Here is a 26063-nt window from a genome sequence, read left to right as displayed (position 1 = left end):
ATCGATTAGATTTGAAATACTCGAGGATTTTATTTAAAGAGATCAGATAATTTTATGTGGTACCCAAAAATAAAATTATGAAAATTATGAGTCATCGAACATGACACTTCCACTATTCTTGCATTAATCATTTAATTATGTAACTTTGTATTACGTGGTTTTTTTGGCTTGCCCTTCTTTTTGAGGGACCCTATTACGATGACTACTCCGTCTCTTCGTCTGTCATCATCTAAATCTGATAAATGGTGGTAGTAAAACAGATTGCATTTTCCATTTGATATGTTTCTGGTGCGGCTATAATATCTAAAAGCAAAACTAAATATTTACGGGCTCCCACACAAATATATATTTTGGTATAGTAACTATCGTGAGAATGACTAAGCATTTAAGATGCAACGGTTTGCTTACGCGTATTTATCGACTCGCGACCCCGACGGGTCAGCTCATGAATCAGGACTCCGATTTGGTCCGAAACTAGTCAGGCAATCCCATCCAGATCCATTTATTATTTTTTGGCCTTTGAGCTATGGTTTAGACACCTGCATGCGTAAGTCCGACTCGCACTTGGCTGATCCATGCGTTTTTAAATGTAGCTATAGATATTATAGATAGTGATATCTATAATGAAACAATATATAAAGACGTTCTGACAAGAAACCAAAAGTTATTTATTCATTGTGTAGTATAAACATGCGGGCCTTAGTGTATTTAGTTTTAAGCTACATTTGCATTGCAAATGAAGCAGCAAAGATATTGGTAGTGGTTCCAACGCCTTCTATCAGCCATCAAGTAGTGTTTCGACCTCTGACTCAGGAACTAGTTAAGAGAGGACACGATGTCACCGTCATCACAACGGATCCCATCTACTCAGAGGGAACAGCCCCTGCTAACCTGACAGAAATTGACCTTCATGATATATCGTATAATATATTCAGACAAGAAATGGCTAAAATGCCAAAAGGAAACAAGGATGTCATGCTTCTTCAAACGGAGATTTATTTTAAAATCTGTGTTTCAGTTTTTCGTGAACAATTAAAAGATAAAAGTGTGCAGCAACTCATTAAGAACAAAAATCTAAAATTTGATTTATTGATCTTAGAAGCAACTTTTAGACAAGCGTTAGTGTTTTCGCACATATTCAAAGCTCCAGTTATACAAATGAGTTCTCTAGGGGGTGTTTTTGACAATTTCGTCACGATAGGAGCTCCGACACATCCCATTCTGTACCCAACAATAATTCGGCAAAAACTGAACAATCTTACAATGTGGGAGAAAGTAACGGAACTGTATAATCATTATATGTCGGAAAGGATATTTCAAAATAATGCGAATCTAGAGAATGAACTTATTCGAGAACATTTTGGGCCTGAAGTACCCACAGTGACGGAACTGTATGATAATGTAGACATGCTGTTCTTGAATGTGTATCCAGTGTTTGAAGGTATTCGACCAGTTCCTCCATCTGTCATCTACACGGGTGGTCTGCATCAAAACCCGGAGAAGGAATTACCTAAGGTATTTATATTGAATTTATTATCGACGTGTGTAATATTTTTAAGTATTTTCGTTGTTAATTTTCGACAACTTTCGAATAACGTGGCAAAATTTTATCATTTCAGGATCTTAAGTCTTATTTAGATTCTTCTAAAAATGGTGTAATTTACATTAGTTTTGGAACAAATACGGATCCTACTCTACTATCCCCTGAGCGCATTCAAGTTCTATTGAAAGCATTCGCTCAGTTATCATACGATGTGCTATGGAAGTGGAACGGAGACGAGCTGCCTGGACGTACTGAGAACATAAGAATCTCAAAGTGGTTACCGCAGTCGGATCTACTTAGTGAGTGCTTTTCTTAATTCTTGATAACCTATGTATTTCAGTCGTTTTTATATTACTAAACTCAAGAGCATTGTAATAATCAGCATGGGATTTGCAAGATTTGTTCGACGTAAGAGGTTTTTAATTTAATGTTTTTTCAACTCTTTCCAGGACATCCCAAAATAAAAGTGTTCGTAACACAGGGTGGTCTACAATCCACAGATGAAGCAATCACTGCTGGAGTTCCATTGATTGGAATACCTATGGTGGGCGATCAGTGGTTTAACGTAGAAAAATACGTACAACACAATATTGGTGTACGCTTGGACTTTGAAGATCTCACAGCGGATACCTTTAAAAATACTTTACTGAAAGTTATCGAAGATGATAGGTAATATTTGGTTTGTCAAACTCGGGCATTTTTTGGAACTTTACATTTAATACTTGTGGTTTTATGCAGTTACATGAATTTTCAATTAAACTCACTTTCTTGCTTGTCTTGTCGTACCGGTTGGATTTTTGCAACTCAACTTCGAGGCTCGTCCTGATAAGCTAGCAGGCTGAAATTTGTAGGGTAACTTCAAAACCAACGATAATGCAATTTACAACTATAAAAACAGACAAAATTTTATTAAACCTGACATTTAAAAACGTGGGCCTTTAGATTTTTTAAATCGTTTTTTATTTCTATTTTTTATTTTCAGCTATCGACGAAACATAATCAAACTACGCAGTCTTATGCGTGACGAGGTGCAGACTCCACTGGAGCGCGCCGTGTGGTGGACGGAGTACGTGCTGCGGCACGGCGGCGCGAAGCACCTGCGCTCGCCCGCCGCCAACATCTCGTGGGCGGAGTACCTAGAACTGGAACTGGTGCTCACATTACTGGCAGGACTACTAGTCATTTTATTTACTTTAAGTTTAATAGTTTACAAATTTTATAAGGTTTTCGTGAAAAGTCCTGTAAAGTTAAAGAGTGCGTAGTACATAATGTATTTTTTTTTTTTGTAAAATAATCAGAAATGATGACGCGTAATGTTTGCAAAATCTAGTATTAAATCATTTTTTGTAGATTTTACTGTAGATAATAATGTATTTAATCAGATTTTCTCATAATTTAGGAAATAAATATTTAGAAAGACCCATTGTTTTACACCCTTAAGAGTAAATGTTCACAAAATAAGAAAAAATAATATTCATAGCACCACAAGAACACCATTACATGAATCCGTGAGATTAATTGTTTCTTTTTAAATTTTCTCTCATGGACTCAGTTTCATATCTCGTTAGCATTCAATAGAAAAATATTAAGCATTTTATTTGTTAAGGGTAAGGGCTGGTTCCTTGTGGTCCAAACAAGAGATTTATGATAGGATTTGGAGTAGGCCTTGTCCAGCAGTGGGACAGAGTGGGCTAGATAAAAATGTAAATTTTTACAAACGTCACCTGTTTAGGAGAACTGAACCTTTAGAAAAATATCAATTTCTATAAAATCCCGTAGTTTTAGAAGAAAACGAAAACTGCTTGTCACGAAACATCGTATTTATCAATTTATCAAACGTATTAACGTGATACGTTTGTTCAGCATTAGATCGATTATAAATAAGAAATTCTCGAGGTTAAATGTAAAGAGAGATATCAGATATCATTATTATCTATTCTCAACGGAAAAATTTTGTGCACGGCTTAAATAAAATAACTTAGTCATCCAATGACTAAGTAATTTTATTTAAGCCTAAGTAATTGAATTTTTACTATTTTATAAGTCTATACTGGGTATTAATCTCTCAATTACCTTTTGATTTACACTCTAGATGATGTTGAGTTTATGTAACTTATTCTTATATAATTATTCTTATACTAAATTTTAAACACCAATATAATCGATGCAAAGCCTACTTCATTTTCCAAAACATAATTAAAAGCTTCATGGGTAAACTTAAAGTCTGCGACGTGTAGCCGGTCGAAACCCTCGTAAGACAAGCGTGTTTGTGATCCTCAAATGCTTGTCTAGAGTCTGGGTATCTTTGTGCATGTGACTTGAACGTTTGTGAAACTTTCCACGACACAAGAATTAAATTCCTTAATGAAAGAGTTTTTTTAAAGAAAAAGAACAGTGTTCAAAGCGATTAAATCATTTAATAAGAGAAGGAAAAGTTATGATCGAAATGATTGTTTGACTTTCACCTTTGCCAGCAATTTACTATGTTCAATCGGCAAATAGCCTTTCCTATAAATAATCCTTAATAAAATTGTGGTTCTCATATCTGACTCAAAGGACCAAATTTTGTATTTGGATTTGCGGTTTCGGCAGTGAAAATAATTAAAAATACATGAACTGTTCGTAACAAACAGACAAGAAGAGAAAAATATTATAATAAGTGAGTATAATGAATATTAATATCCTACTCGTAAACGCCTGATAAGAATAATTGAGCAATTGATTACGTTCTTGCGTAAAGTACGTGTATTTTGGTAGGAGCAATCTACAATATCTAAACAGTTGTTAACCTCTTTTTTACTAAAACATGTTCCTGTCGTAGTAAAATTTCGTAAAAAACCGGTTACACCATACTGCGTACCTACTAATTTATCAAAAATCTTTGGTGGACAATAATATTGATAAATTATGACTGATATTAATAGTCAGAGTCATACTCAGTTCCTGATTTGTAAACTTCGGTTATATTTTACAAAATTCTAGTTTGAGGGAATATCCTTTGCGAAATAGAAACATTAAATATAGCATGGAATGGATCACAGAGATTTAAAGCGGAATTTTAATTAAAAATTACTGTTTAAACCTGGTCCAGGCTATTTAGAAGCATGTAATTACTTGAGCCTATTGATCCCTTGAGTTTTCACGTATTGAGCGCGGGAGGGAACTCCAGAGGCATACTGCAAATATGGTAAAGGAGCCATCATAGCGACTGGAAGTGTGTCGTGGATTGCTCAGAAGCAGAGAGGAGGCTATGCTGCGGTTCTTACCCCGAGCTACAAGGTACTCAAAGCGGTGAAGTAAATACTCGGGAGGTTGAGGATCATGAAAGACAGAGGAAAGAAGACACATATCATCATATTTATGACGCCGAATGGTTAGCCACCCGAGTTTGTTTCAGAAAGCGAACACATTATTTTCCTTTAGTGAGTGGTGTATTAGAATAATGAAGAAGTAGCTACCTATAACTTTGAAAACAAAAGTTTGATACTTTGGATTGCACTTGCAGCTGGTGTATACAAATTCGTGCATAGGTAGAGCCACAAAAAAGACTATGTTAGTATAATTTATCTATTTAAGTATAACTAATTCACTTCCACCTTGGGGCTTCCTAAATCTGCGGTGTTAAAGCTATTATGAAGTTTCACCTGTTCTATCATCAGTGTCTATAATCTCTATATTATTGGAAATTGAATTAGCTCAATTACTTGGCAATTCACTCATAAGAAGTTAGCGGCAGGCGACCACAGGTGCGTTAAACTATCAAGTTGAAGTTTTGTTTAGCTCTAATCAAACTAGCAACGCCTTTGTGTTTGAGTTGAGCAATGAGCAAATAGTCTCATTTCGTCAAAAAAATTACAACAGCTTTATTTAGGGTGTCTGGTCACAGTAGTAATATCTCCTGTAGACCGACCTCATACAAACCAACGAACCGCGAGCTATACCTACGTGTCTCGATCTCGGTACACGCTCGGTTTGCCTACAGTCACAAACTACCCCGGGTAGAGGAGGTCAGATAGGCTGTCGCTCCTTGTAAAACACCGGTACTTAGCTGAACCCGGTTACACTGGAAGCCGACCCCAACGTAATTGGGAAAAGGCGAAGAAAAACCGATGTTGTATCTATATAAAGTGGAAATATTTTAAACTTGACTGGGTTTATTTATAACACGTGTTAGTAACAAAGTTAATTTAACTGCCGTTTTAGTCTGCCTAACCCACCTGGCCCTTGCTGATAATAATAGACAACCTAGACCTACTTGTACCACAGTTAGTTTAAAAATAACAATCAATACATCAATTACATTCAACTTGTCCATGGAAGCTCTTATACAGTCGGCCCAAAATAATTTCTCATTGATCATTGTCATGAAATTGTTCGAAATTCCGGCCAAAATCGCCCAGAGTGCGCGAGGACGACAGTTTCTTTGACTCAAGCAGTTACATAGTAAGGTCATCGTATTTATAGTCTGTTAATCTGATTTATACCCTCCCCGTGATCTTGGTGACAATTGAAGTCATTACCTTTACACCCCGGCGCGGCGGCAAAGCAAGAAAGATAAGACGATAACGAATGATTTTTTAGATTATACAATATCTACTAAAATGTTACAAAATTTTATTGTAAGAAGGCTGTTTATAATCAAATTTTTTAAAGATATACGATACGTGATGGATCCAGATTTTGCCCTTTTGATTGCGCAAGGCGTTTAATTACATCAAATTAAATATTAGATTCCAATGAAAATGAAAGAGAAATGCAAAGACAAATATTCTTATCAAAAATTTGCAATATGACTACATCTTTATACATACTAACTTCATCCAAATTATTACAATAACCTTGTATATAAATAAGTTACCAATTAAATAAAAAAAGGAAATTAATTCCGCTTTAATTTTGTCGTAGTCGCGTTACTCGTGAAGAAATATTTGTATAATATATAGACTGTAAAGGCAAATAACATGAAGATAGACAGTAATCCTGCCAGTAATGTGAGCACCAGTTCCAGTTCTAGGTACTCCGCCCACGAGATGTTGGCGGCGGGCGAGCGCAGGTGCTTCGCGCCGCCGTGCCGCAGCACGTACTCCGTCCACCACACGGCGCGCTCCAGTGGAGTCTGGACCTCGTCACGCATCAAACTACGTAGTTTGATTATATTTCGTCGATAGCTAAAAAAAAAAATTGGAATTAAAATTCATGGAACCGCAGAAAACCACTAAGTATTTAATGTGCCCGAGTTTAACAAACCAAATCATACCTATCATCTTCGATAACTTTGAGTAACGTATTTTTAAAGGTATCCGGTGTGAGATCTCCAAAGTCTAAGCGAACACCAATATTGTGTTGTACGTATTTTTCTACGTTAAACTACTGATCGCCCACCATAGGAATTCCAATCAATGGAACTCCAGCTGTGATTGCTTCATCTGTGGATTGTAGACCACCCTGTGTTACGAACACTTTGATTTTGGGATGTCCTGGAAAAAGTTCAAATAACACAAAATTAAAGACCTCTTATGTTGAGCTAATCCTATGCTGCTCATTGCAATTCTCTCGAATTAAGAAATTTAAAACCACTTAAACACATGGGCTCTTAAGAATTCGGAATAACACTTACTCAGTAGATCAGACTGCGGCAACCACTTTGAGATTCTGATGTTCTCAGTACGTCCAGGCAGCTCGTCTCCGTTCCACTTCCATAAAACATCGTATGGTAACTGAGAGAATGCTTTCAATAGAACTTGGATGCGCTCAGGAGGAAGTTGAGTAGGATCCGTGTTCGTTCCAAAACTAATGTAAATAACACCATTTTTGGAAGAATCTAAATAAGATTTAAGATCCTGAAATGGTAAAATTTTGCCACGTCGTTATTCGAAAGTTGTTGACAATTAACAACGAAAATACTTAAAAATATTACACACGTCAATAATAAATTCAATGTAAATACCTCAGGTAATTCCTTCTCCGGGTTTTGATGCAGACCACCCGTGTAGATAACAGATGGAGGAACTGGTCGAATACCTTCAAACACTGGATACACATTCAAGAACAGCATGTCTACATTATCATACAGTTCCGTCACTGATGGTACCTCAGGCCCAAAAAGTTCTCGATTAAGTTTATTCTCCAGAATTGCATTATTTTGATATATCCTTTCACCCACATAAAGACTATATAGTAAAGTTATTTTCTCCCACATTGAAAGATTGGTCAGTTTTTGTGAAATCATTGTTGGGTACAGAATGGGATGTGTCGGAGCTCCTATCGTGACGAAATTGTCAAAAACACCCCCTAGAGAACTCATTTGTATAACTGGAGCTTTGAATATGTGCGAAAACACTAACGCTTGTCTAAAAATTGCTTCTAAGATCAATAAATCAAATTTTATGTTTTTGTTATTAATCAGTTGTTGCACACTTTTGTCCTTTAATTGCTCACTAAAGACTGAAGCAGAGACTTTTAAATAAAACTCCACTTGAAGCAGCAAGTCATCCTTGTTACCTCTTGGCATTTTAGCCATTTCTTGTGTGAGAATATTATATGACAAATCATGAATGTCGATTTCAGTCAGGTTAGCAGGAGCTCCTCCTTTCGGGAAGGCAGGATCTGTTGTGATGACGGTGACATCGTGTCCTCTCTTAACTAGTTCCTGAATCAGAGGTCGAAACACTACTTGATGGCTGATAGAAGGTGTTGGAACCACAACCAATATCTTTGCCGCTTCTGTATTTCCAATAATAATTATAATGTAACTTAAAACTAAAAGCACTAAGAATCGCATGTTTAAGCTTTAAACTTGGCAATGACTAATAAGTAGTGGTTGACGATCAGAACACCCTTATATATTGTTTCTTTTAGATATCACTATCTAGAGCATCAAATAAATAGGTATGTAGAAGTCGGCCAATGGGAGTCGTATTTCCACAATAGGGGTTCAGTGATATCCCTAACTACCTACTGGGCACCTGATGCTAAAAGGTATGTATAAATCAAAGTCTTGGAAACCAATTTATTCAGAGAACTCCAAGAAATCGCGGAATGACAGAAATTTGAAACATGGGAATCGTAAATAGTAAGGATTTCATATCTAGGGGAAAAGTGGATGAAGCAACCAGCAATTCCAGGAGGCGCAATGATGGGCATGTGTATCAGGCTAACTTATTGCCTATGCATATCAGAATTATCAGAAAATTACATATTAAAACAGTTGCTGGAATTTAGACCTGCAATTATGTGCATAATAATTCAATCTTTGAGACCTAAGTTCACATAAATACTTAGACCTTTGTTTAGTCCTAGCTACCGCATTAGGTTAAGTACCGCATTAGGTTAGTGTGATAATGAAATAAATAAATGTTTTTCTAAGAGTTTTAAATGTTTAGAAATACATCATGTCTGAAACTGCCTTCTAAGTGACTATCACAGTTTATCAGACCAGCCTGGTGAAGAAACAAAGTACAATAGAACTCCCGGTTAGACATAATAGTTTTAGTAAGAAGTCGCGTTTTAACCTTTGAGCGTGGACCTCTAAAAATAATTAAGTTACGTAATGAAAAGTTTTATAATCACACGATAATGAAAAATGCCACGTTTGGTGACTATGAAAATTGGATGTCCTTAAATATTTTGTTAATTACGCACAAAACTACCTGAATTTCCGGACTTGTTAGACCCGAAAAACTGATCTCTTAATCTTCTAATATATGAAATTTTCCGTGTCACGATGTTAGTTAAAGTACTAGTCCGAAACGGCTTTACCGATTCTTACCAAATTTTATATGCCTATTCAATAGATCTGAGAATCGGCTACTATTTTTCATAATCCCAAGTGATAGGGGTTGTCCACCCTTAATGTTTGGCCTTAACTGTGATCATCGACCGTTAAGCGGTACGTAATTTGCCGGGACAGCTAGTATATTATAAAAGTGCCCCAACAAAAAACCACAGTCCAGGAACAAGTGGCTAGAGCCCCGATTCAATTTACAATGGCCAATTGGCAATTAGATTAAATTTGAAATTATTTCTATTCTCTTAAGCACTATGCCAAAACAGTAATGGAAAATTCATTGTATTGACCTTGAGTGAACCGTCCCAATCTAAATTTACAATTATTGCGTAGGAAAAATGCTTAAAAGATATATAGAGTGTAATTTTAAGCCAATTTTCATTCATTCATCGGCCATTGTAAATAGCAGAATTGGGGCCCTGAGCAGTGCCGGTAAAACCAGTCCTTAACCCAGCAAAGTAATTTTTATGTAAACTATTTTATCTACACTGTTCTATGTCATGCATGTGATTTCTCGGTGTCTGTAAAAATACAATTTATTTTAGGTTGACAGCTCACGTCACCTTTACTGGCAACTCGACACCATTGCAGTTGCACCTTTTTACTAGTCCAACCATAGAAATCTATATAATAAGGTTATTATTTAGATTTCTATGAGTCCAACTTCTTTTCTTTTTTTTATCATTATTGCAACGGAAAGGAAAGGTTGAAGAATACGAAGAAGTTGTGAAAGACATCAATTTAGTTTTAGAAAAGATAAATATATGCGCAATATATTTCGGTCTGATAATCAATCCAGCTTAATCACAATCTCTAACCAAAGGTTACTCTCGCTCAATCGCTTCCCTTTAGACTAGGCACATATTTGTTTCCTTGATGCTAAGCAGGACCTTCTGAATAAGGTCGAACGACTGCAGGACTTGTGTATCTGTTTTATCTTTGGCGTTTAGAAATACGACCATGATATATCGTCATGAACCCGGGGTTCCAAATATTGGAATCTGAAATCATCAACCTGCAGTGACCTAACGTGGTTATAAATGCTCAAACCTTCCCTATACAGGATGAGGCTTATGCCCAGCGGTGGAATGTATATAGGCTGGTATAGTTTTATCACACGCCCTTGCGTTCGAGCGCCGCCAAAATTTTGTGAGTGGATTACTAAGTAATGAAGCTAATTCAATTTCCAATAGAGAGATTACAAATGCTTTGATAACAGAACAGGTGAATCTTAATAATAGCTTCAACACCACAGTGTGGCCACAGATTCCTCCTGCCACTAATTTAAGGGCGTCCCAAAGCAAGACCTATAATTTGTTGCTCATGTTATGGTAGTCAATATCAATTAGACGTAAGTTAAGGAGATGAATATACGTACTTGCTTCGTCTACCAATCGACTTCAAAAAGTGCTGGGCCCGGACTTCTTAATTTTTTATAGGACCAAATGAGAGCTAAATTTACGTGGAAAAATACTTAAAAAAATCTGTTCATCAAGTTGGAGGTTCTGACGTAACCAACTAAAAAATCAAATACAGACGAATGGAAAATCTAATCTAGGGTTTGAGTTTAGTTTGTAACTGATAATAATAATCTGCTTATATACACATCGCTGATTGTTGACAAAAATAGAATGTCACCCTTATCATATATTCTTAGCAGCGTATAAATAATTTTACTATAATAATGATTTGACATTTATATGTATATCTACCACCTGACACATATTATGACGGTAGCGATTATATTGAGTGATTATTAAAATAAAAATCGATCAAGTTGCGAGACGGACTCGCTAAAATCAAAGAGTACTCCATTTGAATAGGCTTAAGAAAAACTAAGTATTGGGTATCAGACATTGGTCACCCATCAGATTAAGGGACATAGATATTAAAAAAAAAAAAACAAATCATACGAGAAAATTTGCAATGCATTACGGCTTATGAGATATTACCTAGTAACAAACGGAAAAGGAGGAATGATGAACGGAAGAATTGACAGACGGAAAAACAGCGAAATCTCAGTAATGGGGTTCTACCCCACTAGCCAAGAACTATTTCTACAACCCTTAACGTCAAAGACACGTGATTTGACCCACAAGTGGGACTCCGAATCTCGAGGATTTTGACTTTTACTTTTATGAAAGACACTTTCATGCAACACTGTCTTGCCAAAAATAGTGCAATGTGGTGTAAAAATGATATGACAAATAAACAGACAACAATTATTATAAAAATCACATTTTTGGCTTTGTCATTACTAAACAAAGGGAATTAAGGTTTTATTTAAAAAAAAGGTTCAATGTGAAGTTTTCCCTTTCCTATGATATTGTTTTATTTCGAGACTAATTTTTGCTCGCGACTTTGTCCGCGTAGTTATGAACATATTCATAAGATCATGCTTACTGGAGACAGTTGGTCAAGTCGAACTATCTGTGTAGAGGAATGCAAGACTGAGAGAGAATAATTAATTATTTTAATAAAAAAATATTATTAAAATTATTTAATAATAAAAAATATTATTAATAATCCAGAGATGAGTAATATCTACGTATAAAAAACGAAAGCCGACCTATCAACGCAGGGTCCAAAGTGGTGGAAAGGTGGCAAAGTGTATCCTTACGAAGATTAAAAAAAGTGGTAATTAATTTGATGAATTACCACTTTTTTAATCTTGCATTCCTCTACACAGATAGTTCGACTTGACCAACTGTCTCTAGTAAGCATGATCTTCGTAGAATATTGCTGAATTTTATCTAATCAAATGCATGACTTTGTTTGTATGATAATTTTCTATGAGTTATCTATATAAGGAAAAACAAATGAGGAGTTTGCTAGTAGTAACGTCAAAAACAATTGAAGAAACGTGCAACAATGCATATCTATTTTCATTTATTAACATTTTTTACTGTGTTGGTCAACTTAAATGGAGCAGCTAAGATTTTAGGAGTGTTCCCCACTCCTTCCATCAGTCACCAAGTGGTGTTCCGACCTCTCATGTTAGAGCTGGTTAAGAGAGGACACGATGTCACCGTCATCACAACAGATCGAGCCTTCCCAATAGGAGAAACACCAGCTAACTACACAGAAATAGACGTTCACGAGGAGTCATATCGAATATGGAGAGATAGAATTATGAAAGCATCAAGCGCTAAGGATGGCATTCAAACTTTAATACAAGGTCTGAGAATCTTTCCTGATGTATTCGACACACAACTAAGTGATGAAAATGTGCAACGTTTGCTTCGTGATAACAAGCACTTTGATTTGTTAATACTAGAAGCTTGTTTTAGACCCGCGCTCATATTCTCACATATTTACAAAGCCCCTGTGATTCTGATGAGTTCTTTCATGGCAGTTCTTGATAATTATGAAACAATTGGTGCTCCTAAACATCCCTTTCTGTATCCTGAATATTTAAATCAAAAGTTAAGTAATCTAACTATGTGGGATAAAATTACGGAATTGTATACGAGTTACAAGATGAAATTTCTGTACGCAAGAAATGTGGATTATGAGAACAACATAGTTCGTAAATATTTTGGAGAAAATACACCTTCGCTAGCCGAACTCGGTAATAACGTGGACATGATGTTCTTAAACGTGTATCCAGTCTTCGCAGGAATCCAACCCGTGCCACCATCTGTTGTGTTTACGGGTGGTTTACATCAAAAACCTGAAAAACCGTTACCTCAGGTAATTTATAATTTTATTGATTTAAGAGTAGATTTATTTTTTTAATGATAAAGAAAAATATTTTCCCCGCTGTCTCTTTATCAGAAAATAATTATTTTATAACATTTCAGGATCTCAAGACATATTTAGATTCTTCCAAAAATGGAGTGATTTACATCAGTTTTGGCACCAACGTAGATCCAACTCAATTGCCTCCAGAAAGAATCCAAGTGCTAGTGAAAGCATTCTCTGAGTTGCCTTACGATGTGTTATGGAAGTGGAACGGAGACGAGCTGCCTGGCCGTACTGAGAATATCAAAATCTCAAAGTGGTTGCCGCAGTCAGATCTACTGAGTAAGTACGAAATTAAAAATATATAAATTATAGTTGTCTACAATAAGGTTTAGATCAAAGATTGTGGACAAAGATATTGGCTACATTTTATTCTAATACAAGATTATTTAGTTTTTCATAGAAATTACTAATTCCTTCATGTACCTTACTACACGACATCTGGTCGTAAGGCTGAAAAGGAATATTTTAAGTAAAGTCTACTTTGTTTGTTTCAGGGCATCGAAAAATCAAGGTATTTGTGACTCAAGGCGGTCTGCAATCAACTGACGAAGCGATAACTGCTGGCGTTCCATTGATTGGAGTCCCAATGATGGGTGATCAATGGTATATAGTTGAAAGATACAAAACTCATAAAATCGGTGTTCGGTTGGACTTAGGCGACATTACCGTCGAATCCTTCAAAACCACACTGCTCAAAGTTATTGGAGACGACAGGTACCAATTTTAGGATAAGATTCAATCGTTATATTTTTTATGTCATGAGTGAGTGCTAATCTTATTCTTATTTCTAGTTATCGCCAGAATATTGTAAGATTACGTAGCTTGATGCGTGACGAGGTGCAGACTCCGCTGGAACGCGCCGTGTGGTGGACGGAGTACGTGCTGCGGCACGGCGGCGCGAAGCACCTGCGCTCGCCCGCCGCCAACATCTCGTGGGCGGAGTACCTAGAACTGGAACTGGTGCTCACATTACTAGCAGGACTAACAGTAACTTTGGCTTTATTTGTCTTTTTTATTTACAATTTCTACAAACTCTTGGTCAAAAACAATGTTACTACTATAAAGTCTAAAAGTGATTGATGATTCTAAGGACGGTAACTATATTCTATAAAATAAATAAAAACTGAACATATTCAAGAGTTTTTCATTACCACCGATGGAACATGAAATTATTGGAAAGTACTTTTTTTTATTATTGTTATTTAATTTGAAAGAGTTACTTTGGGAGATTTTTGCTGGTTCTTCTCCATATGAATGTAATTTTGGAAATTTGCAACTAGAGTAATTATAACTTTTAAGTTTGACTTTAAAATAAATGAACATTTGAAGAGTCTGAATGTAATAAATTGTTAAATGTAAATATCTATAGATTTAATTTACCATTTCTTTTTATATTTGCAATTAGCTACTTCCAATAAAATAAATCAATACTTTGCCAAAGTTTACACGTGCTTTGTATAAATATTAACAGAATGAAAAACTGTTCATTTATTGTGTATCATGGAAACGTGCCAGATAAATCAATGTTTGGGGCATTTCTTTCAGTATAGATTTTATAAGCCGGTAGCAGATCCGTCATGCTCCCTTAGTTGTCACTGCCTGCGATGGCGTCTTGGGTCGGGTCACCGCCTTCCCTCTAATATGGCGAGGGAGGTGATGGCTGACCCTTGCGTTATACTCGTGAACGGGTGCTGCTTGCGGTGGCTAGTCGGTCTCCTTAACTTGGCCGAGTAGTTGACAGTTTAAGTTCATAGTGGCTTGGGTGCCACGACCTCAAATATTTGTTTGTTTGGCACGGCACCTACACACTTATTTTGATATATTTTTTAATAATTATATTGTAAATGGAAAGACAGCGTGCTGCTAGGGAGTTTGTTGCGCCGTTTCGTCTTTCACAGCAAAAGCACTTAGGAAGTGGTGATGGGTGGGCAAAACTGGGTGCTATCCAATGTAATTTGACCTTCAAAAAGTGCTACTTAGCAGCCTAATTAGAAAAAAAAACTCGAATGTCATTCTTATCAGTCTATAATGATTGAGTATTATGAATTTGTTGCCAAGCATAGTGATAAATACATTGTGACTTGCTTATAGCAGGTAATTAAAATTATGATTTTCTGTTGCGAAACAAAAAATACATGGCAAACAATTAATAAATTTTAATTCATTTATTTATTTTTGTCAAAGGTTTTTCCAGTTTTTATCAAGCAGTTTAGTCTTTTGAAAATCCGCCGACTAGTTTCAACCGCGGGGTCACAAGTCAAGCTGTTTGACAGTTTGACTTGTGGGACGGGCAACCGCTTTAGCTTAGCGCTACAACCGCTCCAGTTTTATCCGAAACTATATTACGTAATACGATATTATATTAAATGGAGTGGAGAATATTATAAAAAAGGAATGCACATCATCATACTATAACAACTCCAAAAAGGCCAGCCGCGTTGTTTTTTACCATTTTGACTATGCAACATATGTATATGTTGTATTGAATAATAAAATGTATAGCAACATCGTAATTTAATATAATAAATGCAAAAGTAACTCTGTCTGTCTGTTACGCTTTCACGTCTAAACCACTGAACTGTTTTAATGAAATTCGGTACAGAGATAGAGTTGACCTTGAGAAAGAATATAGGATAGATTTATCCCGGACTTTTGAAGAGTTCTCTTGGAAACGCGATATAACTGACCTTGACGCGGGCGAAGCCGCGAGCGCAAAGCTAGTAATATACACAAAAATAATAACAACTTTACAAAAAAAATACCACAGACGTCTATTTCGCGTAAAAAATGTCGCACGAATATCAATCAAAATAAAAACAAGATAATGCGTCGTTTCTACAGCAACTAATTACTTAGACCTTGAGTTGTATCACTAGGTCAATATTACCAGATGTTGTGTATTAAATAAGATGAGATTGCAATTTTCGAATTGTCAGAACAACTCTTAGGCAGTTTACTACACGCTCTTCAATTGTTATTTAATAGTAATGACAGACATGATAGATTGATTGTCATTTTGTTTCAATAAGTTATATCACACTGCTAGCAAGCTATCAGAAAATGGTCGGGTTATTCTGATCAATAAATATGATTTAATAAATTTCTTAATTCATAATTATGAATGTCGGATTATAAATAAAACATGAATATTGGTTCAAAAATTGATGGGCCAAGTCGGCTACTTCTTTTTGTTTGCTCGTTAAGGTCCACGAAAAGTTTTAATCTATACCTACTAATATATAAAGCTTTGAAGAGTTTGTTTGTTTGTTTGAACGCGCTAATCTCAGGAACTACTGGTCCAAATTGAAAAATTATTTTTGTGTTGAATAGACCATTCATCGAGGAAGGCTTTAGGCTATTAACCATCACGCTGCGACTAATAGGAGAGAAGATACAATGGAAAATGTAAAAAAAACAGGGCAGGTATGAATCATAACTTATATCTTCTACCCACGGGGACGAAGTCGCGGGCAACAGCTAGTACTTAATAAAAAAAATGAAATATCTTATCTAATATAATAGCGATTTTTGGATATTTTGATTTTAGAGAAGGCAACATTTTGATCCTGGCATTCCCTGCAAGCTGAAGTCCACGCGGACGGAGTCGCGGGCAACAGCTAGTTGTATCTAACACAAAATTACCCACCACCAAATAGTTATACCGTCGAATGCAATAAATAGTTAAATATTCAGATGGAAATCAATGTTTAGACAACTTCCATTAATTGCCATTTGCTAAATAAAAAACTGTTGAAATACGCTGTATATGAATAATGATGATTAAAATTTCAAATTAAATGATAAACCCAATTTATCAATTCTTATCTTATCAGGCTTAAAATATATATTTATGTAATAATGATTGGACATAATTATATATCTGTCGTCTGACAATTGTCGTTAGTGATAGCGATAGTGAAATCTGATCGAAAGATTGACCGACCTTCTTTGATAAAAAAAACCCATCCACCCAATTTGCTCTACTAGTTTGACAATTATTTTTTGTATTTTTTATAATATACAACAGGAATAAAAAGCACGTGCTACAGCTTGTTGAAACACAAATAGACAGCGATTCAGCAGTAGGTAGGAACCGAAATTACAGGAACCTGAATCCCCTTGCACAATTTATCGACAAACATTTGAGATTACAATTCTTGGGCTCAGGTATGTCATAACCTTCCTACACGTAACCTATCACCGTACATTAATAAAGAAAAGAGTCTAGAAGTTTGCTTTTGTCAAATAAGATAAAGAAAATTAGATTGGACTGGTGTCATGTGCCGAAAAGTCAAGTGATACGTCATGACCTTGAAAGGGCAAAATACAGTTCCTCGCATCGTCCCACCTCAGCCAGTTGACTGAATAGTTTTGAAGCATTACACTAACTTATAGCTGTCTATGGGTTGTATAGTAGGCATTTCGACCCCATTTTCGGATGGGAAATCATCAAATGTCTCTTACCGCTTTGGGTTGAGCGGAACTTAGTCAGTTAGTCAGACACCTACTGGCTAAAACCCACTCATGTTCCTTCCTTTGCCTTTCGTGTGCCGCGGCCTCAGTAACCCTTTCCGATAGTCCTGTCGCCCCGACAGACATCGGCTCTAATGGGTTCCACAGAGCTCGCTGACATCTCTTTGAGGCCCGCGTTGCACAGGCCTGGTCCTGATCGAGCGACAAGCTACAATTGTTTATACCTTAACAATAAAAAGTTTGGTTATAATTGACTTAACCCACCGCCTACGGTAACTGGTTGACGCGGTCAAGTCAACAGGAAACTGATGGCGTTTTTGGTTGACGCGCTCAACTAAACAACAACCCAAAAATAAATTTCACGTAGAAACGATTAAGCAGTTGTTTACAATCAAACTGCAAATAATGTTTTAGATTGTATTAGGTACATGTTTTGATAGGAATAGAATGAAACAAATAGCAACGTTTATAATTGTTTTATGTAATAAGATTGTGAAGAGTAAAATTATTTAATTGCATTTACCGAATCACACAGACGTCTTCATCTTATCTCAATGTAACAACCAAATGATTATTCAATATTTTTTTTATAATATCCGGTATATAATTTCAAGTATATTATAATAATATTTTTTGCTAACGTGTACTACAAATACGAGTGCTATCAGTCACGAACTGATCATGACTACCAATGTCTTTGTAACTGCTCATATTTATACAAAAAATCGTCATGATGTTATCAAATATACTAACTTATTCAAAACAAGTTTATATTAATAATAATAACAGTTTTGACGCAACGGAATACAGAAAAATAGGAAGTGTCTCGCATTAAATAAATAAAAATGATTAAACATTTTTAGTTGTGTTTTGTTTTTAATCTAGAATGAAAACGCCATTTGAGCGTCATTAAATTACATTTGAGTAGTAATGCTGGTGAATTGCCAAATTCATAAGCCAAATTCACGGGACATGTCATGAAAGAATCTACGAAAAAAGATAATACTTTCGAAAGTCTCATTCATTTCATATTTGCATTTTATTAAAAAAATATATATTTAAAACAAACCATTTCGTCTATTAGCATTCTTACAACAATATTTGTCTTCACATTATTAAATACTCGTAAATAAATTAAAGTTGATCGTTGTCTCTCAACCTTTATAAACGTGCGAGCCAAAGTGCCACTTCCATAAATTCTTTAAATTCAATGTTAGTTAAATCTCGGAATCATGCGTTGACTGAATGGCAGATAAGCGAGACATCTACTTAATAAAATGCTTTGTCATAAATAATCATTATTTTTAAATGGTCTACTGGAACAAACCTTATCTTTCTATGTTCCTGTTATTATAATAATATGTAATCGTGTTTGTACTCTTCCAATTATTTCGATGATCTTTAAAAGTGATGTTTTGAATTCAAAATAAGGGTAGGTATGTGGACTATAAAAAACAGTCAAGCAGGTGTCAGGATCGTAACACTGAGGGTTCCTTACAAATATGACAAAAAAAAAATCAAAATTAATCTCCCTTCAAATGTGTGACCGATTAGTCTTTGCTTTACCTCTTGTTGAAGTGAAGTTTATAAGCATTAATATTAAAAAATTACTATTCATTAAAACGTTAATCCCATCAAAAACAATACTCGTCAAAAAAACCAAGTCTCGCAACTCAGTTGTTCTGCGGTTAAAAGTTGTGAGATCCATGTAATGCCAAGTCGGTTATTAATTTATTCAGTCTCTACTTAAGTGACTTTCTGTCTTAATACGTCCAGTCTCTAAAACCACGATCGTGGTCCATAACAATTGAAAATCAATTTTATTGTGTCTGGAATCTCCGTATTCGATGCATTAAGCTGTTACGTAATAATTAACAGCATCTTATAGTGACGCATAGCGTAGGCGTAGCAAATTGCAAAATTGGGGCCCTTGTAGGTTTTTTCGTAAATAGTTTTTTTTTTGCTTTTCATACGAATCTCAACCTCAAACTCTTAATTGTATCCATATAGAATTATTTGCGTACATTTACGTTGGTTAAGTACTCACTTTGTAGCTATGTCATCATAATAAAATATATTGTGCAATAATGTGTTATTGCACAATATATTTTAAACAAACGAAATTTTAACTTAATCGGAAACCGGGCATTGGGTAAAAATAAATTTCCAAGATTTCATTACAGACAAATTCACAGATAAAAGCGAATTAAAAAAACCTTTTAAAATGAAAGGCTTAATCTATACAAAAGACACCTACAAATCTTATGGGGTCATCTTAACGATTATGACAAAACCATAGATCACATCTATACTAATATTATAAAGCTGAAGAATTTGTTTGTTTGAACTCGCTAATCTCAGGATTTACTGGTTCGAATTGATTTCTTTTTTTGTGTTGAATTGACCATTTATCTAGGAAGGCTATCGGCTATTATAACATCACGCTGCGACTAATAAAAGCGAAGATACAATGGAAAATGTGAAAAAAACGATAAGATCACCACCACAAGATCTTCTAACCACGTGGACGAAGTCGCGGGCAACAGCTAGTAAATAATATATGTATAGGTATTATGTGTTTTTATTCCGCACACAAACGGCTTGATCTTGAATGCTTTGCTGCTAAATACGCCAGTCATTGCCTTTTGTGTACCATTTAGCGATTCAAGCATAATGTTTCCGCTTTATGCGAACGCGAACGATCATGTAGTCTTCCGCAGACTACATGATCGTTCGCGTCAGAATGTATTCCATATTATTGTATCTATTATTCTATAATATAAGATTTGTACTTGACACAAATAGAGTACCGGAATAGCTCGGAAAGCTGGTTCAAACAATAGGGGGTAGATGTATACCTAAAGGAACAATAAATTTGATTTTACTTCGACACAAATTACAGTGTATTTTTGATTTTTCAACAGTAAAAAAAAATATCATTCTGTCAGACCATTTTCTGAGGAGTGCCTGGATGTCTGTAGCATTTGTATTATAAATACTAAAATATTAAGAAATTAGCAAACCCATACTTAATGATTTAATAACGTCATTACATATTTTTTAATTTAAATCGTTTTCCACATTATTAAAATTAATGTTCGTGAAAATACCGCTTGAACGCGATCGAGTTGCTGATTTTACTTGTTCTTGGGACTAATTATATCGTTAGTCAAAAAATCTATAAATACTCTAAACGAACTTCAAAACGAGTGACTTCTTCGCCGACATCGAGTGAGTGAACGTGTTAAGATGGGAGCCCTATTACATTTATTAGCGTGTTACATTTTATTCGTAAATGTTAATGATGCGGCCAGGATATTGGCAGTGTTCCCGACTCCTTCCATCAGCCATCAAGTAGTATTTCGACCTGTGACACAAGAGCTAGTTAGGAGAGGACACCATGTCACCGTCATCACCACAGATCCCGCCTTCCCGAAAGGAGGAGCCCCTGCTAACTTGACAGAAATCGACGTCCATGATATATCCTACGGCATATGGAAAGAGCTATTTATGACAGCCCCTAAGGGTGGCAAGGACGATATAGTGCATCATTTGAAAATATTTTTGAATATTTTCATAGAGGTATTCGAAGCTCAGACGAAAACTGAAAACGTTCAACGTCTGATTAAAAACCGAGATCAAAAGTTTGATTTGATAATTGTTGAAGCCTGTTATAGACTCGGACTAGGTTTTCGCCATATCTATGAAGCACCCGTAGTCTATATGAGTTCGCTTGGAGGTGTATTTGGCAACTTTGAAGTAATTGGTGCCCCCACGCATCCAACACTCTATCCAACTAGTGTTCGTCAAAGATTGAACAATCTGACGATGTGGGAGAAGTTTACAGAGCTATATAACCACTATACGTACATTTACATGTACTATGTTCAAGAAACTGCTGAAAATAATTTACTGAAGAAAGTGTTTGGACCAGACGCGCCGACGATCTCCGAACTTTACAATCACGTTGAAATGCTGTTCTTGAATGAGAATCCAGTTTTTGTTGGCAGTCGACCTGTTCCACCGACTGTCGTGTATATGGGAGGCTTACATCAAAATCCGCAGAAAGAATTGCCAAAGGTATAACATACTGTTTTAGTCAGATTCATGCAAGGTCTAAAGCGTTACAAAAAGTTGTATTCTTTTTGTTCTAGTTCTTTAACATGTGTTTAAAAAGTAGTCTTTAATAAGGTCTTTCTTTCAGGACCTTAAAACATATTTAGATTCTTCTAAAATCTTCTTTGATTTTCAGGATTTGAAATCATACTTAGACTCCTCTAAAAATGGCGTGATTTACATCAGTTTTGGTACAAACGTCGATCCTACTCTACTGCCCGCTGACAGAATCCAAGTGCTAGTGAAAGTATTCTCTCAATTACCTTACGATGTGTTATGGAAGTGGAACGGAGACGAGCTGCCTGGACGTACTGCGAACATCAGAATCTCAAAGTGGTTGCCGCAATCAGATCTACTCAGTGAGTAACTGCTTTATATTTTATAATATCGCATAACATTAAGAGTCATTCTATGAGTAACAGTATGCTTTACAATGTTTTTTTTATATGAACAATTGTATAATCAATCATTAATTACGCATCGCTCAAAATAAATTAAAAGATGAAACTCGAATTTCAATAAAAAATGATAATGTTGTATTTCTACTTGGACGGATACCAAAAACAACATTTTATGAAAAAAAAACAAAATAAGACAAAATACTATACTTTGTTTTGATTAGTTGTTTTACTACATTTTTTGTTTCACTTAATTTATAATCAGAATAAACTTAATAATCGTACACTACCTTGCGGCTTTCATGGATAAATAATAGTAAACCCACGTCACGGAAGTCATGACAATAATGTTGTTGAACTATGACCTCACAAACAAACATTTATTGACATGTCAGATCTTGTTTCGATCAACTCGTATCACGTTCGTAATAATAGGCCTTCGACAAAAAAAGGATCGTTGTTTCCCTGTTTGATCCGAGGTTAGGTACTACATATTTTCTTTGAATAAAAATAATTATTGTCTTCATGGCATGTAATCAATTTATATTTTGACTTTCACGTTGTCTTTACTAATTGGATCCTAAGGGCATTATTTTCGTCAAAGATGTTGTAAATGATTGTCATTTATCTATATATTTTGTAAATCGTTTCCGGAAACAAGACCTTATTGAATGATTAAAAGTTATGTAATTCTAATAACAGTCGCTCCTTGTAAAACACTGGTACTCAGTCGCTCCTTGTAAAACACTGGTACACAGTCGCTCCTTGTAAAACATTGGTACTTAGCTGAAACCGGTTGGACTGGTAGCCGACCCCAACATAGTTGGGAAAAGGCTAGGCCAATGAAATGAATTCTAATAACAAAAATTTAAAAAACAAAGAGTCAAAAGCTCTTTGATCGCATTTAAATTTTTGTATTTGTATAAAGCATCTAGAATGTCTGAAACCAGATTTGTTTCTCATCGACTATGTAATATTTTTAGGACATCCCAAAGTCAAGCTGTTCGTGACACAAGGAGGTCTGCAATCAACAGATGAAGCAATAACAGCTGGCGTCCCATTGATAGGAATCCCAATGTTGGGGGACCAGTGGTACAATGCAGAGAAATATGAAAGTCATAAAATTGGAGTGCGATTGGACTTAGATGCCATTACAGAAGAAAACTTTAAGGAAGCTATAAACAGAGTCATTGGAGATGACAGGTATGTACAAAAAACAACTACCTTTATATGTACTAGTATGTTTATTTTATATCTAAAAGCCATGTGAAACCTGTAACTAGGACAAAAAACTGAGTTCAATCATAGCCCGGTTGTATAATTCAACTTAATGATACTTTGTTTCACAAAAAGTTAATGACGGCGTTACACTACAAAAAACAATCTTACAAACTTATGAATTGAAACACACATACAGCGTTTGAACTGCCAAGTAAATTTTCGTCGGTTCGAATACCGACATTCCTAAATGTTTTATACAACTCTTGTGTCTTGCAAAGTCACAAGAATTCTATATTCTTGTGTCTGATAAAAACGGTAAAGAAAATCACCGTAAGGAGCCCAGCCAACTTGAGATTTCTTAAAAGCCATGTCAAATGCCTATAGGGCCTAAAATGAATGAGTGTGAGAAGTGAATGAGTCATAAAACAGAAGAATTCTAGACTAAATTAATTATTATTTTTTAGCTACCGCAAGAATATCATCAAACTCCGTACCCTGATGCGTGACCAACCGATGTCTCCGCTTGACCGGACTATGTGGTCATTGGAGCATTTGTTACGTCACGGCGGCGCGAAGCACCTGCGCTCGCCCGCCGCCAACATCTCGTGGGCGGAGTACCTAGAACTGGAACTGGTGCTCACAATACTGGCAGCACTATTGACAGCAATTTCTTTAGTTCTCTCAGCCATATATTTGTTATACAAATATTTTGTTAGAAACTATGTGGCTGTGATGAAAATTAAAAGTTCATGATATATCCATGAGAATATTGATTGATAGTTGACATTGTATGTATCGCTCATGGCCATTGGTTGCCCTTTTGTGATAATGTTAATTGTAGTTGAATTTGTCGCACCGAAATTTGTTCACGGCAACCAATACTTAAAGCTTTTAAAGTGTACATTTTAAAACCTGATACAGGTACTATAGTTTTTAAAGTTGTTCCTGAACGTCCACTTGTCATAAAAAGCATTATTTGTCGATTGTTTACACGACAAGTGCTGTAATTTTTTAAACTATATTGGTTAACCAATCAACAGCTGTGCATCTGTGACCAGCCTTGGAGGCCTTTGATAAAACGTGATTGATCAGTGGTTGCCATGAGCAGCTAGTTCCGTCAAATGTTTTTAATTTTTAATAGTTTCAATTTAGTGAATCGTTGTTACGTACTGTGGACGTACATTCTGTGATATGACTTTGTAAATGATTTTATTTTATAAATATTTATGAAATTATTAGTTTATATATTCTATTTTATTTTTTGTGGATGTTATTCCACGTAAATGGCATTTACGTGGAATAACATCCCAGCACTTTAACTAATAAAGTGTTATTAAGAATCAAGTTATATTTTTTTATTTTGGTTTTATCATGATAACGTATAGGTATTCCTTACCTAACTCGAAAGCGGAAAATAGAGTTATGTATGCAAGATAAAACAAACAAATAATGAAATGATTTACAACATAATGGTTATTATCACATGACCTTCAGGTATAAATAAACACAATAGAATAGATGTAGTGATAATCAATACACAAGTAATATTTCTCCGAGAAATTATGAATAAATGAATCGGCAAATGCAGTGTGAGATCCAGTCGGATAGACTGTTTACATAATAAAATGAATAAATTCAAACAATCTAAAAACCTACGTTTTTAAATGTGACCCTACGTTTTTAAAAGTCTCATTCATTTTATACACGGTGATTTTTTAGTCGTCTTACAAAAGTAGATCAGTTCATGTATCCGACATAAAATACCCCTAGACGCGATTAGTATTATTTTTTAAGATAATAAGTACGAAGAAAATTAAACAAGAGAAATCTGAAATATACTCTTAAAAATGATAAAATTGCCGCCGCCCGCGCCCCTCACCATTGTTACGAGGCTCACACCGCGCTCGGAACAGAGCTGTGTTTTTAAAAAACTACGAATTGCATCATAATATTGAATAAAAATTGCATTTTAAATTTATTCAAATCTCATAAATACCTATTTTTTTAATCATGAACGTGTTCTAGTCATTGGATACAGGCACTAGGCTGCTTTTGTAATACGACTAAAAAATCACGGTGTATTTGTATTTTCTTTAAAAAAAAAAAATTAAAACAAACCATTTCATCCATTAGCATTCTTATGACAATATTCGTCTTCACATTAAATACGCGTAAATAAATTAAAGTTGATCGTTGTCTCTCAACCTTTATAAACGTGCGAGCCAAAGTGCCACTTCCATAAATTCTTTAAATTCAATGTTAGTTAAATCTTGGAATCATGCGTTGACTGAATGGCAGATAAGCGAGACATCTACTTAATAAAATGCTTTGTCATAAATAATCATGATTTTTAAATGGTCTACTTCAACAAACCTTATCTTTCTATGTTCCTGTTATTATAATAATATGTAATCGTGCTCGTACTCTTCCAATTATTTCGATGATTTTTAAAAGTGATGTTTTGAATTCAAAATAAGGGTAGGTATGTGGACTATAAAAAACAGTCAAGCAGGTGTCAGAATCATAACACTGAGGGTTCCTTACAAATATGACAAATATATGACAATTACATCATCGGTAAAAATGTCAACTGTCTATATCTCGGTTGATAAGACAAAAGTGTAATAGGGTTCTATTTAAATCATTTGATTACGAAAACCCTAAAACACACATTTGAATGAATAATATATTCGGAATTCGGTAATATATTAGAATAATTATTTTGAAACCTCTTTAAGTGGTAGTTGTTGTTATTTTTTTTAATAAGAAATAATATTAA

General features: G+C 35.2%; 4 protein-coding genes across 4 annotated transcripts in view; 3 read left to right on the top strand and 1 right to left on the bottom strand.

The window, feature by feature from the left end:
• The first annotated feature begins 388 nt into the window (after positions 1 to 388).
• LOC113499677 (UDP-glucuronosyltransferase 2B18-like) lies at positions 389 to 24935 on the top strand. The gene is made up of 5 exons (XM_026880221.1): positions 389 to 1515; positions 1620 to 1842; positions 1993 to 2212; positions 2526 to 2702; positions 23926 to 24935. Exons 1-5 carry the CDS (start codon positions 691 to 693, stop codon positions 24035 to 24037), a joined length of 1557 nt encoding a protein of 518 aa, XP_026736022.1. The 5' UTR covers positions 389 to 690; the 3' UTR covers positions 24038 to 24935.
• On the bottom strand, positions 6216 to 8519 carry LOC113499682 (UDP-glucuronosyltransferase 2B31-like). The gene is made up of 4 exons (XM_026880227.1): positions 7491 to 8519; positions 7161 to 7383; positions 6801 to 7020; positions 6216 to 6711 (listed from the first exon to the last, which is right to left on the bottom strand). The coding sequence occupies exons 1-3, from the start codon at positions 8322 to 8324 to the stop codon at positions 6911 to 6913; spliced, it is 1167 nt and encodes a 388-aa protein (XP_026736028.1). The 5' UTR covers positions 8325 to 8519; the 3' UTR covers positions 6216 to 6711; positions 6801 to 6910.
• Positions 12180 to 14210, top strand: LOC113499680 (UDP-glucuronosyltransferase 2B31-like). Its single transcript, XM_026880225.1, has 4 exons — positions 12180 to 13022; positions 13133 to 13355; positions 13571 to 13790; positions 13868 to 14210. Exons 1-4 carry the CDS (start codon positions 12201 to 12203, stop codon positions 14154 to 14156), a joined length of 1554 nt encoding a protein of 517 aa, XP_026736026.1. The 5' UTR covers positions 12180 to 12200; the 3' UTR covers positions 14157 to 14210.
• LOC113499669 (UDP-glucuronosyltransferase 2B31-like) overlaps positions 20763 to 26063 on the top strand; it is a 28622-nt gene continuing 23321 nt past the window's right edge. The window contains exons 1-4 of the mRNA XM_026880214.1: positions 20763 to 21629; positions 21802 to 22024; positions 23047 to 23266; positions 23749 to 23917. Coding sequence (XP_026736015.1) covers positions 20799 to 21629; positions 21802 to 22024; positions 23047 to 23266; positions 23749 to 23917 — 1443 coding nt within the window. The 5' untranslated portion in view covers positions 20763 to 20798. The remainder of the gene's footprint in view (positions 21630 to 21801; positions 22025 to 23046; positions 23267 to 23748; positions 23918 to 26063) is intronic.

The sequence above is a fragment of the Trichoplusia ni genome, chromosome 12, assembly GCF_003590095.1.
Source record: "Trichoplusia ni isolate ovarian cell line Hi5 chromosome 12, tn1, whole genome shotgun sequence".
NCBI classification, from domain to species: domain Eukaryota; kingdom Metazoa; phylum Arthropoda; class Insecta; order Lepidoptera; family Noctuidae; genus Trichoplusia; species Trichoplusia ni.
This window is presented reverse-complemented; position numbering and strand designations above follow the sequence as displayed.